This window comes from Anthonomus grandis, chromosome 19 (assembly GCF_022605725.1).
Source record: "Anthonomus grandis grandis chromosome 19, icAntGran1.3, whole genome shotgun sequence".
Classification (NCBI taxonomy): domain Eukaryota; kingdom Metazoa; phylum Arthropoda; class Insecta; order Coleoptera; family Curculionidae; genus Anthonomus; species Anthonomus grandis.
Window position 1 is genome coordinate 12608579 of NC_065564.1, and position 17662 is coordinate 12626240.

The following is a 17662-nucleotide window of genomic DNA, read 5'->3' on the forward strand; positions in this document are numbered from 1 at the left end:
GATCTTTCGAGCATTGTAAACAACTGCTAATTAATGCCCCTATCCTTCAGTACCCCGATTTCGAAAAAACATTCATCCTTACCACCGATGCAAGTAATTTTGCAATAGGAGCCGTTCTTTCACAAGGCAACGTCCCAAATGACAAACCTGTAGCTTATGCCAGCCGCACACTTAATGATAGTGAATCCAGATATTCTACTATTGAGAAAGAACTTTTAGCAATAGTTTGGGCATGTAAATACTTCCGCCCTTATCTCTATGGAAAGAAATTTAAAATTTATAGCGATCATCGTCCTCTTGTTTGGCTTTTTAGTTTAAAAGAACCAAATAGTAAACTTATCAGATGGCGCCTCAAGCTTGAAGAGTTTGATTACGAAATAATCTATAAAAAAGGTACTCAAAACACCAATGCCGATGCCCTTTCCAGAATTCAAATAAACGCTTTAGAAAACGAAAGCATCATTAACAATCCAGGCGAAGTCAACAATGACATTTTAGATTTTTTGCGTAATATGGCTGAAAATCCTCTCGAAAATCATGATACAATTTATTCCCGCCCTTATCCACCTGAATCGCAATACTTTAACCCGCAACCATCTACAAGCACCAACTATAACTCCAACCCGACCATAAATGAAAACGAACAACGAAAGTCCCCAAAAATTAAAATATTGCAAGATATTTTAATAAGACCAGCTAACAATAACACGAATTTAGAAGTCATAGACAATACCCCAACTTTGGCAACACCGCATTCATGCAGTGACCCTGATAATCTTAGTGAAGGAATTAAAATACTAGATGACATAATAAATAACAAACCACACCAAATGATCATCTCTAGACATTCCATAAACAAACTTGATGTTATACACGATAAGTTCGAACATCTAAAACTTCTTTTAGTAAAAATCCCTAAATCAAACGACCAACTAATATTTGATTTATTAAAAACCTACACCACCGGAAATAAAACTTTTTATCTATATTTTTATGACGACTCACTTTATTTAGATTTTAACAGAGTGTATTTAAAAAATTTCTATAGCTCTGGACTGAAACTAATTAAGTGTACAAAAATAGTCACTAACATACGAGAATACGACCATAAAATATTATTAATAAAACACCAACATGAAGGCAAATGTAATCATAGAGGAATTAACGAAACTCTAGAACACCTTAAAAGAAATTACTATTGGCCCTCCATGAAAACAGATGTTACAAACTATATTAATGATTGCGAAACATGTCAACTCACTAAATATTCCAGAACAAAACCTTATGTTCCCCTGGTTCTAACCGAAACAGTAGGCAAACCTTTTGAGTTAATTCACATTGACGTATTTAAATTCGACAATCAAGACTTCCTAACATTAATTGACCCCTTTACAAAATTAGGACAAGCAATTCCAATTTTTGGAAAAACTGCTATCGAAATTTCTAATGCCCTAATAAAATATTTTTCATTTTATGGCATCCCCCAAAAAATTATAATGGACAATGGTTCCGAATTTAAGAATGAAACTGTACAAGAATTACTAAAAGCTCACAAAATCAAAATACATTTTACTACACCACTCCATCATGAATCTAATTCACCTGTTGAAAGATTCCACTCGACTCTAATTGAACACCTGCGAATTCTTAGACACAAACATAAATCAGATAATGTAACTTCTTTAATGAATTACGCAATAATTGCCTATAATAATTCTATACACTCAACAACAAAGTTTACTCCCTTTGAACTAACACTTGGACATACTAATTGTAGAGATCCCTGCGATATTATAGAACCCACATTCTATAATGATTACGTTAAGAATCACAAGGAAAAAGTCAAACACATTTACCAAAAAGTGACAGAAAACATTGATCAAACAAAAAGAAAAATCGTAGAAAAGCATAACACTGCCGGACCAGAACAAACACAATTTAAAATAGGTCAAACTGTTTATATAGTTAACAACACTAGAAACAAAAAAGACAATAAGTTTAAAGGCCCCTACGAAATACTACAACTACTACAGCATAATAAAGTTAAAGTAAAAAATAAACAATCTAAAAAGGTAACAACAATTCACGTTAAAGAATTAAGAAAACCCCCTGTTGTTACAGAATCCTCACCTTCGTTGGAAGAGAACTAGCCCTTCCCCAATTTCATAACCTCAACCAGAACCCTGGACTACTACCACTTAAACTCGGCAATGCCCAAAACACAGCAGACTATTGGTCTTTTGTACAAATTTTTAACGTAAGTGACATAATCCAAGAAACCAAATACCTAGAACAGACTTTTATAAAACTAAAAGAATCAATTCATAAATTCTTTGACAATAACTCCTTTTTAAACTCCTATAATCTAGTCAATTCGTTAAGTGCTAAAGTAAACTTACAAATTGAACAACTAAATCCCTTATTTAACAACCGAAACAAACGTGGACTTATTAACGGTTTAGGTTCCATTATAAAAACCATAACTGGTAATCTCGCACAAGAAGATGCTGAAAAATATGACAAAGCTATTTTGGAAATCTCTAATAACCAAAATTCTCAAAAAACGTTTATAAAAGAGCAAATAACCATATCTAAAAAATCTATCGAACATTTCGAAAGCATAAGCAAAAATTTGTCACATAATCAACGTATTTTAGAAAATCGTATAAAAAAACTAGAATTGGTGGTTAAACAAATGAATTTGAATAATACAAATACATACTCTTTCTTTTTAAGTGAAATACTTGTCTCTCAAGTGATAAATGCGTATCAAAATATATACGATATCTTGGATAACATCGAAATAGCGATTACATTCTCGAAATTAAATATATTTCACAGCTCTATAATCGACCCAAAAGAACTTCTAAATGAAATAAAATTAATTGGCCCTAACTTAAGTAAAACTAAGTTACCATTTGCAGCAACTTTAGAGAACATTTTACTATTCGAAAAAATTGTCGAAATTAAGGGTTATACAAAGGAAAACAAAATATTCTTTATAATAGAGGTACCTATAGTTGAACTTGAAAATTATGTACTATATCACCTCTACCCTTTGCCCGTACCCTTAAATTCCATTTACCAAATAATTATCCCTCAAAGTCAATACCTTATCCTAAATGAACACTCATATGTACTGTTCAATGCCAAATGTCAAGAGGTAGCTACAGAAACCTACCTCTGCAAAGAAAACAGCCCTCTGAGCGTATCCGAGGATCCGCCATGTGAAGTACAAATGATGTTGTATTCAAAACATCCCTCAAATTGTCGAGCCATTCAAACCGAGGTCAAGTCTTTGAAAATCCAGAAGCTGGAACAAGAAAAATGGATAATTGTTTCACCCCAAAAAACCGTAGCTGTCCAACAATGTGGCCATAATAAAGAAAATATTCCAATCCAAGGCACCCTTGTCCTTGAGTTAAACCCTAGCTGCACCATACAAATTCAGGACTTCCAGATTAGAAGTTTCCACGATACAAACACCCATTTTCACAACATTGAATTACCCAAGTTGACCTTAGACTTAAATGTTCGCCCTAATGCTATTGATTTACAGCCCTTTGAACTCAATAGCTTAAACTTCGATGAACTTAAGAACATTCAAACCATGATGGACATCCAAGCCAAGAAAATGGAAGAAACCAGCCAAGGACCTGTCCATATAACAAATGTTAGCGTATGGACCATCATCTTGTATATCCTGATGACTACTGTAGCCGCCTTCCTGTTGCTGAGAAAGACAAGAAAATTAATCCAGACCAAAAGAAAACATCCCAACCAAACCACCACCACGACCAGTGACGACGAAGAAACCCTACAGAATCCGAGCCATATTGTCATATAATTCACCCCTGGGCTCATTTCTTAGGAGGGAGGAGTTACGGGTACCAACCCGCCACCTTATGCCGACCCTGCATACTTTATTTAGAAATAGCGTAGTTTGTATTGTCATCATTTTTAGAACGTATAAATATAATGTAATAGACAAGAGCAATAACAATTAATATAGTAATCGATGTAGTCATTATCTATCAATCAAGTTAGTTGTAAGTTAAGTTAGTCCCTGTTCTCAATAAATTTGTTTTTTAAAAAAGCAAATGCCGGTTGTTGTCCTTTAACTCGCGCGACGCTTGTTCGGCTTGATCTGTGCAAGCGACGGTATCGGCTACTGTTCAACAGCAATAATTCAATATTATGCAAAATTGAAATGTTGATTGGCATTTCACTTAGAAGTATTTTATTGGGAAGGTGTTCCAACTTTCTGCACGTTGTTCTTTATACTATTAGGTTTTTTATGTTTATTTTTAAGAAATGGAAAAAAGAAAAGAAGGAAAGTCAAAAGTTTATTATTCTAAACGAAAAAGTAGGATGCCAAAAAAGCATCAGTTTAGGCCTAGAATGGCTGCAAATATGGAATAAAAATGCCACATTGCTTTTACTATTTATATATAAATGAAAATAAATGATTCATTTTGGAATGAAAAAATGATAGAGAAATAAAGATTTTTTATTTTAAATGTCTACTACCTGTAGAATCACAGATCCTAGGCATAATAGAGGCATGGAAATTCGAAACCCATCTAGAACTTGAGCTGTAAATGACAATTTTTGTATTACATTTGTTTGGTTTTTCTATTTTCATTAGAATATACCACTTTGTTGTATTATAATTTTCATTTTTGTATACTTACTTATATAACTCTTTAATATTGTCTTATATTTTATACAGCTTGTTCTAAAACATGTACCTACGTCATTATAAGTACACACAACATCCATAAACACAAAAAAATAAGTGTAATCTAATGTAACGAGTTCAAAACTGAGACACATTTTTTTTAAATTAATTGAACTTGGGGTTTATTTTATGCCCCTTTGATGAAGCTCACGCGTATGTCATAATTTATTTTTTGTATTCTGATTGCTAAGAACTGTTTAAGACGGCATATTTAAAGGTGATTAACATTAAAAGAAATTAATATTTATTTATTTTTTTTATTTCTCTTTGATGAGAGCTGTATATACAGGGTGGGTAAACGTAAACGAAACGGCTATGTCGGGCTCGTAAAGATTTTAAAAAGAAAACGCTCGGACCCGTCAACTTAGATTACCACGAGGAAACATTTTCAGAGTATAATACCACCCCTATCTGTCATCCCTTAGCCAGGGTGGAACTAACCTCAAAAATTTTAAATGGAATAGTGGCTCGAGTTATACCTTGTTTCAGAGGTCTTTTGATTTTCTTTACGGCTACACCTAATTTAAAGGATTTTACTTCAGCGGTTCTCAAACTATTGACTATTTTAACATTTAATATAGTTTTTTGGAAAACCTGTATTAAATGTTGGGTGTTTGGAAAAACTGTATTAAATCGCAATTCTTTATCGACCTATTAATTTATAACAATCATACATAAACACTAGTCCAACAAACACTGAAAATGGCCATCGAACACCCTGTATATACCGGGTGGTGCGTCGCCGAGCGGAACATAGGAAAACCCATGTAAATTTTAAGGGGGTCAATTATTGGCTTCCCTGTACATTATATAGAAAAAATTTAAAATAACTTTTTGAAGAGACCAATCTGGCAAAGCCTTGTGCAAAGTTTCAAAAAATTTTAATAAGCTAATCTTGAATTATTCAATGTAATGTAATTGCAAAATTAGCAAATTTTCAGTTCAGGTAAAACCATACGAGCACGAGTAAAGTGAATATTGTCACTGACGTGAGGAAAAGTGTCGATAAATCAGTGACAGTCGATATTTGAAAACAAGTATGAATTATTCAATAGACGAAAAAATATTCATAATTAAGTGGCATTATGCGGGAAACAGTTTTAGAGCAGTATCTGAAAAGTTTTCAGTTTATTTCCCCACCAAGCCCATTACGTCCATTTCAACTATTAAACGTAACAACTCAGGATATCGAAAATAGAGCCGAAGAAAGAGAGAACAGAGATCTTAATATTCTACTGAGTGTGGAGGAAAGCAAGATGGTTAGTACGAGGGTTCTTGCGCAAGAGGTAAATAAACAACATACAACGGTATTGCGCACTTAAAAAAAACACAAATATTATTCGTATAAATTCGAAAAACATCAAGAGTTGCAGGAAGGAGATGAAGAGCGATTGTACGTGAAGTTTGTATATACAGGGTTGCTCAAAAATAAATTACGACCATCAACTTAATTTTTTGAAATGAAAGCACCTTTTTTTATTTCATTTTTGAATTTCGTGTGGAATTTTACGTATGTTTCATGCATCATGTCCTATACCTAAAGTCAACAGTTATCGAAAAAAAACGACCAAACATTATTATTGAAGTTCACCTTACGAGTCACCTTATCTCTGAGATTTTTTATACAGAGCAAAATTCTATTCATTCGTGTTTTTTTATTGTTGGCTGGGTCCCTTTTTCTTTGAACAAACTTTAACGGGACAAGTGTATCTCGATTTTCTCCAATTTGAATTAGTTCCAGCATTACTAGCTTTATTTCCAAATCCATTGAACCTAGATTATCCTGACAAAGAACTAATTTTCCAGCAAGATGGCGCTCCTCCGCACTATGATGTCACTGTGCGTACATTTTTGGATGAAACCTTTCCCAATCGGTGGATAGGAAGGAGAGGACCCATCGAATGGCCTGCTAGGTCGCCTGACCTAACATCAATGAACTTTTTTTGTGGGGATACCTCAAGTCGAAGGTATTTTTTAATAGGCTAAATAATCTAGACGACTTGAAAGAGAGAATTCGCAGAGAAGTGGGTGCCATAACTCCGGAAATGATTGAAAATGTGCAACGAGACTTTATTGATCGCCTTATATATTGTCAAGCCGTGAATGGCAACCATTTTGAACATTTAACTTAATTTTTGTTCTTTTTTTATTTGTTACAGGAATCGTCTTTTTTTTTGATAACTGTTGACTTTAGGTATAGGACATCATGCATGAAACATACGTAGAATTCCACGCGAAATTCACAGATGAAATAAAAAAAGGTGCTTTTGTTTAAAAAAATGAAGTTGATGGTCGTAATTTATTTTTGAGCAACCCTATATATACAAACTTCACGTACAAAAATGCGCAGCTTAAAATAAAAATCGACGGGTCATACCCCTGAATTTTAAATGAATTTGGACATAACTTTTGGGATGCACTGTATATATATATATAATAGTGTTAGGCATATTTGGAAATGAGATAATTTCTTTTTTCGATCTATAGGGTTGCTTCTACCCTTTTTTGACGGAAGTCTCTAATTTATTATTTATATCTTAATTACTAAAACCTGTTTTAGGTACATAAATTTGAAAGTGAGACAAAATTATAAACATTTTTATATCTCATTCCTTCTCTCCCTAAATTTGTGATACTAATACCCTCCTATATAAAAGCATTTTTTATAAATAAATTAAATCCGTTCATTTGAATAGTGAATAAACTGTATTACTAGAGGAACATGAGGATATTTTAATTAAACTTATACAACAATGTTATTTTCTTTACTGAGACAAACGTCGTGAAATACCAAAATACGCGTGCGACTTATTTGTTAGTAAACGCAAAAAAGTCCAACCGCATGCAAACTAAAAAATGCACGAATCGGTTCCACCCGATGAACCTCTCTGGTAACATTGACCCGTCTGCTGCGAGACGAACAGTGTTCTGCTTTGCTTTAGCGATGCGTTGTTGCCAAATGCTCACCTTCCCGATAAAGCGCGTTAAATCCATTTCAGGCAAAGTCACGTGCTGATGATTGCTCTTAAGCCGGTTTCCAACAGTGTTGGGATGACCAGAAGAAACCAGAGAATAGGAAGAGACCAGAGAATAGGGGAGAGAATGAGAAAAAGGAGAGGCCTCTAAAATAGAGGACAAAAAAAAATCAGTAAAATAAACACACAATCAATTCTATGGCAATTACCAACATGTTCCTACATACCTAAGGTGGTGAGCGAGGCCTAGAGTCTCGTTTTGTGGTTAGAGAATTTCAAAATCCCATAAATGGTGTGGGAGCAGCCGACCAAATCCAAAAATATCAGGTCAATCCGAAATCCTCTCGGCTACAACTTCCCACTAGACGTTCATCAAAATAAACCCCAAAACTTGGGAGGAATATTTTTCCATTCAACCGAATTCCCGGCAAGATGAACCTAAATTTTCCTTAAAACCAGAAAATGTCGACTGTTCTTTCTGATAACAGGATGGCTACCGGCTGGAGAAGGAACTGACAACCGACCAGACAATGACAGGTGACACTGGTAGTGAACTTGTCACTCTCTCTCTTCGACACGATCTGACCCTGCCTCTTGGTGAAAACTACGCGGAGCCTCACTCTATCAAAATAGAAATTCCGCGATACCACAGCAAAATGATACTGCTCGGATACTAAAACATGGAAAACTTACAAAATTTTCCCAACGAAATTCCAATTTTCCTCTTACGTCGCTCTGCCTGATTTATGACGCTCCGTCATCCGCCAAATGGAAACCAAACTTTAATGGGAAACAGCAACGCTGCCAAACCTCCACAACAACAAGTGTGTCAATAGTCATTACTGTCAATCACAGTCACTGTCAATCTAGTCCGGAGAAATCAGTGCAGAAGAAGAAGAAGAATAATACAGATTGAACTTCCTTACAGGTACGTCGTTTAATCTTATAGAATGTGTGCATGTATTAAGTAACTCAGTAAGTATTTTACAGTTTTATAATTTATGTCATCTGTCAAAAGAAAAAAAAAATCATATATCTTTTTGAACTGTTTGTAATATATTTTAGAGTCTGATGATGGCAAGAACACTTGCCGAAATGCATCACTCCTGGAATTAGAGGATTAGCATTTTATTTATGGAGAAAAGACTTCCCCCTACTAGCTTTTCAATATTATTTGATAAATTTGGAAATCCTCACTCATATAATCGAAAATTTGAACTCACCGTCTTTTTTGCTAACTCCGGTCTTTGGGGCCCCGCCTACTGCGACGGGTGACGGTTTCTGCGTGCGCATGCTGAACCGGCCGGTTTCCCGAGAAAACGGCGAACCGGCCTTGAGGGCAACCGCCGGTTTCGTAGATGGACACGGAGGTTTAGAAGCCGGCTTCGGTAACTCCTTCGGTATCGAGGTGGCCCTTTTGTTTAAACTAAGGAGGTACCGACTTTGCACCTGCAAATTACCATAAAAAAATCCTATTGGAACTGGAACTTTTAGGCTAAACTTTAATCAAAATCTATACAAGGTGTCCTGTATCGTTATGTTCAAATTGTGGGGGCATAAGGTACGCTTCATTTTAAGTAAAAAAAAAACGCAAAACTTATAGGTCCATTTTTCCACCGAAAACTTCTTAAAAACAGTGACATTCAAATAAAAGGAGATCTTACGAAGTCCCGGCTGGTATTATTAAACAGTGCAGTGAATTTACAAAAAAAGATGTGTGGGTTTTTAACGGCAACATATACAGTATGGTGACTTTAACTGGAATAAATTCAGTTAAAACTAATCAAAATTTATCTCGCAAAATTTCTGAGACCCGTCGATTTTTGTTTATTTCGCATAATAAACATTTGCAATAATAACCGTCAGTTTGTGTTACGAGTTTTGTTTTCAGATGAAACAACTTTTTGTTTAAATGGTGTCGTAAATCGGCAAAATTGTCGGTACTGGTCAGTGTCAAATCCACACTGGGCAACTGAGGCTCATACACAGTACCGTAAGTCTATTAATGTTTGGGCTGGTATCGTGGAAAATAAAGTAATAGGGCCCATACTTTCTTGAAGAAAACTTAACAGGACAACGCTATTTAGGTCACCAGACCTAAATCCCTGCAACTACTTACGGTTTATATTACTACTATGGTTTATATTGAGAAGCCAAACATCGTAGAAGATTTGAAAAATAGAATTATACTCTATTTCAGAAGTGTGTAGAGCAATAAAACCTCATTAGGTATGCAAAAGTGGTACCTGGTGATCCACCAATATTTTATGCCACTACCTTAGTTGGGTATTAGTTTCAATGTAAAATTCTTTCTTTTCGTTCATTGCAGGTAGTGCCACCCGGTTTTGGGTCAATTTATGAGTTTTGCCCATTGTTACCCACTGATAAACATTGAAAACGGTTCGCCAAAGGCGTGCAACTGGGACTTGTTTTTTACCTTATAATTAATGTACTTAAATGCCATTTTATTTTAGAAAGTTACTTTTGTTTAAATGGAATAATATATTTTTTTCACAAATTTATTGAACATAATATTTGGATCTGGCACTTTTTGAACAGTGTATAACAATTTTAAATTATAATAGATTGTAGTCTTCTTCGTCATTTGACGAACTGTCATCACCTCTTGACATTATAATTAAAGGATCGACTGTCTGATCGATGAGGTTGTCAAGAACCCACATTTTGTCCTCTTGCTTAATTACATGCTGGACTGCTTTTCGCCAATTCTCTGGTGTCGCTTCCGTAATGACTTGATCAAACAGTAGCTTAACATCTTTCATTTTAAAAGTCGTGTTTTGTCTTGCTACAAATCCTTTTACCTGCGCCCATATAGTCCTCGAAAACGTGTGAGTTCATGTCTTCATGGTAATCTCCTGTGCGAGTCGACTCAAAGGTTAGCAGACCTTCTTTTAAAAATCCCTCTTCGCTTCCAATATGTATGATTATAAGTCTTTTTCCTTTTCCCGAAGGTACTTTAATACCCGTAGACAGGCCTTCTATGAAAGCTTGGCGAGCACTGGTTATATTTTTGTCTTGCCACATTTTTTGGACTATATAACCTTCGTTAATCCACGTCTCATCAAGATAAAAAACTTTCTTTTGCTCCCTGCGGTACTGCTTGATACTTCTCAAGTATTGTCGTCTCCAACAAACAATTTCGTCGCTCTCCAGTAAAAGTGCTTTGCGGTTATGCTTTTCCCAGGCAAAATCCATATTTTTTAAAGTTTTCCATAAAAGTTTTCTACTTATCAACGGAATACTGTCATCTCGGCCAAGCTCCATTAAAATTTTGTCTAGGGTGGGTATTTCCTTTTTAAAATAAAAAGAGTGAACTTTTCTTCGAATTATACATTTAGCATTTTCATCAAGGACTTTTGTAGGTCGTCCTGGCTTTTGCTTGGGAGATTCCACTTGACCTGCTACTTTTCTTTCCCGCAACAATTTGAAAATGGTGGACTTTCCAATTCCACTCATTCGAGAACATTTTTCAACAATTTCTTGCACAGTAAAACTAGGGTACATCTTTTCGTTGGACTGAATACCTCCATTTTTTAAAAATTGAGATAATAATATTGTGATTACACTACAGCGTAGCAGTGACTACTAACGTTTAAAATATGATTTAAAAGTATTTATAGTCTGTATATATTACCTGACCCCATTTTTGCATGTTACAAAGCGTTAAAAGATAGGTACCTATACAAAAGGATTAAAAGTATTTATTTAGTATTTAATCTCTTTCAAAATAAAGGCATTTAATCCGTGAAAATTAAATTCATAAATATTATAAGTACCTGCGCCTATGAACTACCACGAAATGTAGCCAAACAGAACGGAATTCCCCAGTTTATTGCTCTATACACTTCTGAAATAGAGTATAGATATGAAATTAGACGTATATCACCTAGTCTAAGAGCTGGCAACGTTTTCGAGAGAGAATTTCAGGTAGGCCAGTTTTTAAATATACTTTCTCTCTCACTTTCCTGGACATCATACGGGCCACCTGGCTGGCAGTAGTGGTTCATCAACGCGCATCGTACCTGTACAGGTAAAATATCAATTTTTCAAATTTTAAGAATCTTTTTTTTTTATTATTTTTATTGAACTTTTACCAACACGAATATATTATTGCCAGGCATTTTTGATGTTGTTTAAACTCTGCCAAACGCCAATTTTGAATTTTAATTCTTTTTTTTGGAAATATTTTTGTATGGCTAAAATTTTTATATGATATTATTTAAGTAACTATAAACCCAAAATTAATTTGCCAAGCAGTAATTCGATTGTTAACCTTCAGCCAGGCCGATCTAAATGTGAACAGTGATGTGATATTATTTTGTTGGTCCGTTGCTAGCTCTCGTACTAACCCGAAATAATTGATAGTGTTTTACATGAGTTTGTAAACCGTCTTGCTTTCTGCCAAGAAGTGAATGGGGATCAGTTTGAACAATAATAATAATAATAATAATAATCTTTATTTAGCATAAATAGCTACATACAAAAACAACAAATTTCCCAAAAAAAAAAATAAATAAATAAATAAAGATACATATATCAATAATGTTCATAAAGCTAATTCAACAACATATTTAGTCAGCAAGAGTACATATATAAATAAGCAATAAATGACAAATGCTGGGTATCCCGATCCCCGACACTTGCAACGCCCCGGTTTTACCAGGAACAGCAGCATCCCGGTTAATCCAAGGAATACCGCAATATTCCGGTCCGTCTAAACATTGCTATGTCGGCGACCTAAGCACCCCGCCACCAAAACTGGTTCAGAAATTTTTTAAAAATTACCACATACATAAACCTAAAGCGCTCTTACTAACTTTACAATAATATTATTAATTAAATAATTATTAATATACCCTTATAAATTAATCCATATACGCTTATTGTGTAAAAAATATAATATACATATGCACTTGAGGTTACTATTAACATGTGGATCTAAACAAAACAATTAATGTAATCAAAATTTGCAGTGCTCGCAAATAACCATAAAATGTTACGCCAATAGGTGAATCACGGTCATGAGGTTAATTACCTGGCTGGTGAAATTGATCGAATACAGGGTGTCCTGGTTTTTTTGGAGAGACCATGTCAAATCCCGGTTGTTCCATGGATAACAAAAACAGCTCTTCTGCCAACCACAAACACCTCATCATTGTTCTCGCTTCACTACAATATTTATCTGCACATATATTTACTATAATAATTCAAGCCATATACTTAAATTAAACTTAAAATAAGTGTTAAACTAAAATAGTGATCCTAAACAACATATTATAAGAGATAAACAAAATGAAAATAAAAAAAACAATTAGGTAAAGGTAACAAAAATCCTAGGACAATATATGTGCCCTAACCAGCCTTTTAAAATTATTTACAGAATCACAGTCTCTTATGCTGGTTGGTAATCTATTAAAATCTTGTAAGCCTCTCTGTAGGACAGAATTTAACATCTGGTTAGAGTTACACCTATTGATGAGTATGAAATTGTTACAGTTTCGAGTTTGATAATGATGAACATCTCTAAAAAACTTCACCTTCTTACAAATATATGGTGGTAACATATTATTTTTAACTTTATACAAAAAAACATAGATGCTAAACATAATTTTTTGTTTAACAGACAACATATTCAGAACGTTATGCATCATTACGATTGGGGTATATCTATTGCATTTCAAAATAGTTCTCATTGCCCTGTTCTGTACAAGCTGTAACTGTTCAATTTTAAAGTTTGGTAAATTGTATAAAATTGTTGAGCAAAATTCAAGATGCGGAGCTGCAATGCTATTATACAGTAATAGTTTTGTAGCCATTGATAATTGTTTTCCTACTCTTGCAATAAAACCAATTTTTTTGGAAAATTTTCTAGTTATGTAATCAGCGTGTGCATAAAAATTTAAGTTACAATCAAATATTACTCCCAAGTATTTAATTTGACTCTCATATTTTATCTTTTCATTATTTACCACAATGTTAATATCTTTCACATTGATGTGCATTAATTTGCTCTTTTTCCCAAATAAACAAAATTTCGATTTTGATGTATTTAAACAAAGACTATTACTGCAAAGCCATTTAAATAAATTAGATAAATCATTATTAAGAATTATTTGCATTTCATTTAGATCCCTCCCGATTAAATAAATCATAGTGTCGTCAGCAAAAAGCTCTATTTTACAACCACTTATAACATTGACGATATCATTAATATATAACAGAAATAACAGGGGACCTAAAACAGTTCCCTGAGGTACTCCATATTCATTTATTAGTAATTCTGACACACTGTTTTTAAACTTGACTTTTTGTGACCTGTTTTGTAAGTAAGATTTAAACCACATTAAAACTTTATGTTTAATACCCATCTTTTCCATTTTTTTCAACAGATTAGCTCTATTTACAGTCTCGAATGCTCTCTTAAAATCGAGAAACACAGCCAGAACAAAGTTGCCCTTATCCAGTTCTTTTAAGAAGGTATCGCATATATTAATTACAGCAGATTCACATGAGTGACGCTCACGAAAACCTGATTGATTTATCACGAAAATGTCGTTAGAATCACAGTATTCTTGTAGTTGTTCTTTTACAGCAATTTCTAACACTTTCTCATAAACCTCCACAGTATTTATTGGTCTAAACTCATTGTGGGAAATAGTATTTAGTACTTTTGGTACAGGGATTATTGTTGACACTTTCCAAGCCTCTGGAAATACTCCGCTTGAGAGTGATGTATTTACTATATTTAAAAGTCGATTTCCAGCCACACTACATACGTCACACAAAACCTTTTTTGAAATTCCATTTTCTCCGCCTCCGACATTCTTCATGCTTTTCAGAATTATCTTTAATTGAGTTAGGGATATTTCTTTAAAATTTGAGAACTCTGGATATTGAATATTAGGGGGATTGACAAAGGTGTCATAAGAGAGAGAATGGTTTGGAATACTATTGATAATATCAATTATACTATTTATAAAATATTTATTTAACTTTGTTGCAATTTGAAATTCATTTGAAATCATTTGGTCATCAAATTTAATTTCGTTTGGCAATAAAATATTTTTTCCAGGAAGTAACTTTTTGAGGTTTTTCCACATTTCACACGGATTTTTTTTATTTTCATCAATAACTTCTCTAAAATATTTATCTTTTTCATTTTTAATTTGATTAACAATTAAGTTTCGTACTCTTTTGTATTCCCTCCATACTCCATCATCCTTTTCTACAACAGCCCTAACATATAACTTATCTCTTACATTCATTCTCTCACGGATATCAAACGTAATCCAATCTTTTTGCAAATATTTCTGTTTTAGAACAATGGTTTTATTTGGGCACATAGAATTTAATATATTTGTGATACTATCAACAAAAATACTTGCCAAAATATTCACATCCGCACTATTATTTGTCCATTCAGTATCATAAAGATAATCATGGAGTTGGTTTACATTGTAGCTCTTCATACACCTACGATTAATAATCACATCACGGTTTTCATTTATTTTCAGAGCAGGATGTACAGCCAGAATACAATGATCACTTATCTTGGGTGTTAAATGAACCTTAAATGACAAATTCGCATTATTGGTCACAATATAATCAATTAATGTCTGACTTCTATCTGTGATTCGAGTAGGGGAGTCAACAATTTGAGAAAAACCATTTGAGTATATGGAAGATAGAATTTTTTCACCATAAAACGAAGGTTTAAGTAAATCAAAATTAAAGTCTCCTACAATAATGTTGACACCCTCAAACGCACTAACCTATACAAGATAATCAATAAAAAAGTCCACAAACTTTGCATTTTCAGTTTGAGGTGGATGATATAAAACAGTACAAAGATATTTGACTCTTGATATTGAAAATTCTAGCGATAGACACCATACATAACTTTGAACACACTGTATATATTTTAATTTATATTTGAGATCACTTCTTATTATTGCCATGACTCCACCAGTTCTTTTATTATCTGTCAAGCACTGTTCAATATGGTAACCATCGACATTCAACTCACACAAATCAATATCTGCACAAACATGAGTTTCGGATAAAAGCAAAAGCTGAGGCTGCCAATCACTTACAAATACATTAATATTATCCTTATTATTTAAGTATCCCTGGCAATTAAAATATATAATACTTGAACCTAAGATTTCAGAATCTAATTGCTATTTAATAAATTTACCCTTTTGAATATTTTCGATTCTTTTAAGAGTTTCACAATTAGTTCTATCCCAAACCACATGATTAATATTAAGAGACAAGCCATATTTTTTATTCGACAACATACAATTTGAACATTTAACAAGAATACTATTACATTCTTTACTGTCATGATTTTCACTACATTTTGGACAAACTTTGCTTTGTGTGCAGTCTTTACTAACATGACCATATTGACAACACTTGTAACACATAATAATGCCATATTCATCAAACACAGGACAGCGATTCCATCCTATATTGATTCTTTCTCTTCCTATAATCAAACTGTATGTATTTTCATCCACCTCAAATATTAAATTAAATCTATTTCTAACAATATTTGTTCGCCATATTACCCTCATATTAAAATTTTTTGAACTATTATTTAAATCATTTTGCTTTATTACCTTTGTTATTATATCACTGTCACTATTCACATTTTCATTTTCATTTACACCTACCACTTTAATACGTCTTTGTAACATTTTGGGTCTATCAACACTATAACTTTCACCAAGTTTGCTTTGAATTTCTGATTGGATATTGGTAATTTCTTTTTCCGTGCCACAGTTTAAGATTAATCCACCTTTCTTTGTTGCTCTCCCCAGTGTTACACCGATTCCGATGTCTGTTGGATTTACTTTTGTTTTTAAATCTTCCTTTATTTTTTTAATATCCTTTGGAATCGCGCCCTTCTGGTTAACAACTAAGACCTTACTTTGGGTGACCGATGCATATGAGGCTTTCTCAGACACCCGTTTTTCAACAATATTATTTTTTACTTGCATACTTTTTAAATATGCAATTTCTTTTTTAAGGCTGATGTTTTCAGCCAACAGTATATCAACTTTTTCATTAAGTGCATTAGTTTTACTCACTAATAGGTCTAAGGTACAATTCATATGATCTATCAAGTTTTGGTCGATGCATAGATCCTCAACTCGGCTTCTTTTCCTCGATCTCTCGGGTCTGTTGCTACTGTCAGTACATGTTTTACATTTCCAACTTGTTTTTTTAAGTGGAATCCTCTTAGATCAATACTTTCACACTTTCCATGGAAAAACTCGTTACACTCCGTACATTCGATAATTCCCTTAATATCATCAAAACCTTGTTTACACTTGTAACACGTAGAACGGTGACACTCGCGTGATGCACCTCCGGTCTCCGCCATGGTCGGTGACCGTATCGTTGATACATACACCAACACTTGATACATTAATAAGAGTTTTAACAGTTTATAACATTTTATCCTCGATTTTATCTTAATTTGTAAATAGACATACTTACTTGCTTCCTTGTTGGTTAAATGTAAATATTTCTGAAACAGTTCGAGTTTTGAGATAAGATGTGTTATACGAAACTTGCTTGGAATTTCGCCTATATTTCATAAATGTAATAAAAAATATAGCATTCCATTTAAAAAAATGACCGATGACGTCGTGTCTTTTTTTTTGTTCCACCCTGTATACAAAAATGTATGTGAAATAATGCGCAACTTAAAATAAAAATCGACGGGTTCGAGCGCTTTCTCAAAAAATCATGTCTTTAATTTATATCGAATTTATGCGGAACTTTAGGCGGTCACTGTATATTTAATTTTACATACATATACAGGGTGTCTCACGACGAATAGACGCGATCAATATTTCGGAAACTAATTATTCAAAAATTTTGAAAATTTGGAAACATGGCACAGTTTCCGGTT

At 33.6% G+C, this 17662-nt stretch overlaps 1 protein-coding gene across 2 annotated transcripts in view; it reads right to left on the reverse strand.

Moving 5' to 3' along the window:
* The window catches only part of LOC126747383 (uncharacterized), a 157999-nt gene that overhangs the window by 35893 nt on the left and 104444 nt on the right, over positions 1–17662 (reverse strand). For both annotated transcript variants that reach the window (XR_007664172.1, XM_050455969.1), the window contains exon 7: positions 8940–9165. Coding sequence is in view for 1 of the 2 variants with exons in the window: in XM_050455969.1 (XP_050311926.1) it covers positions 8940–9165 (226 nt within the window). In the remaining variant the exon portion in view is untranslated. The remainder of the gene's footprint in view (positions 1–8939; positions 9166–17662) is intronic.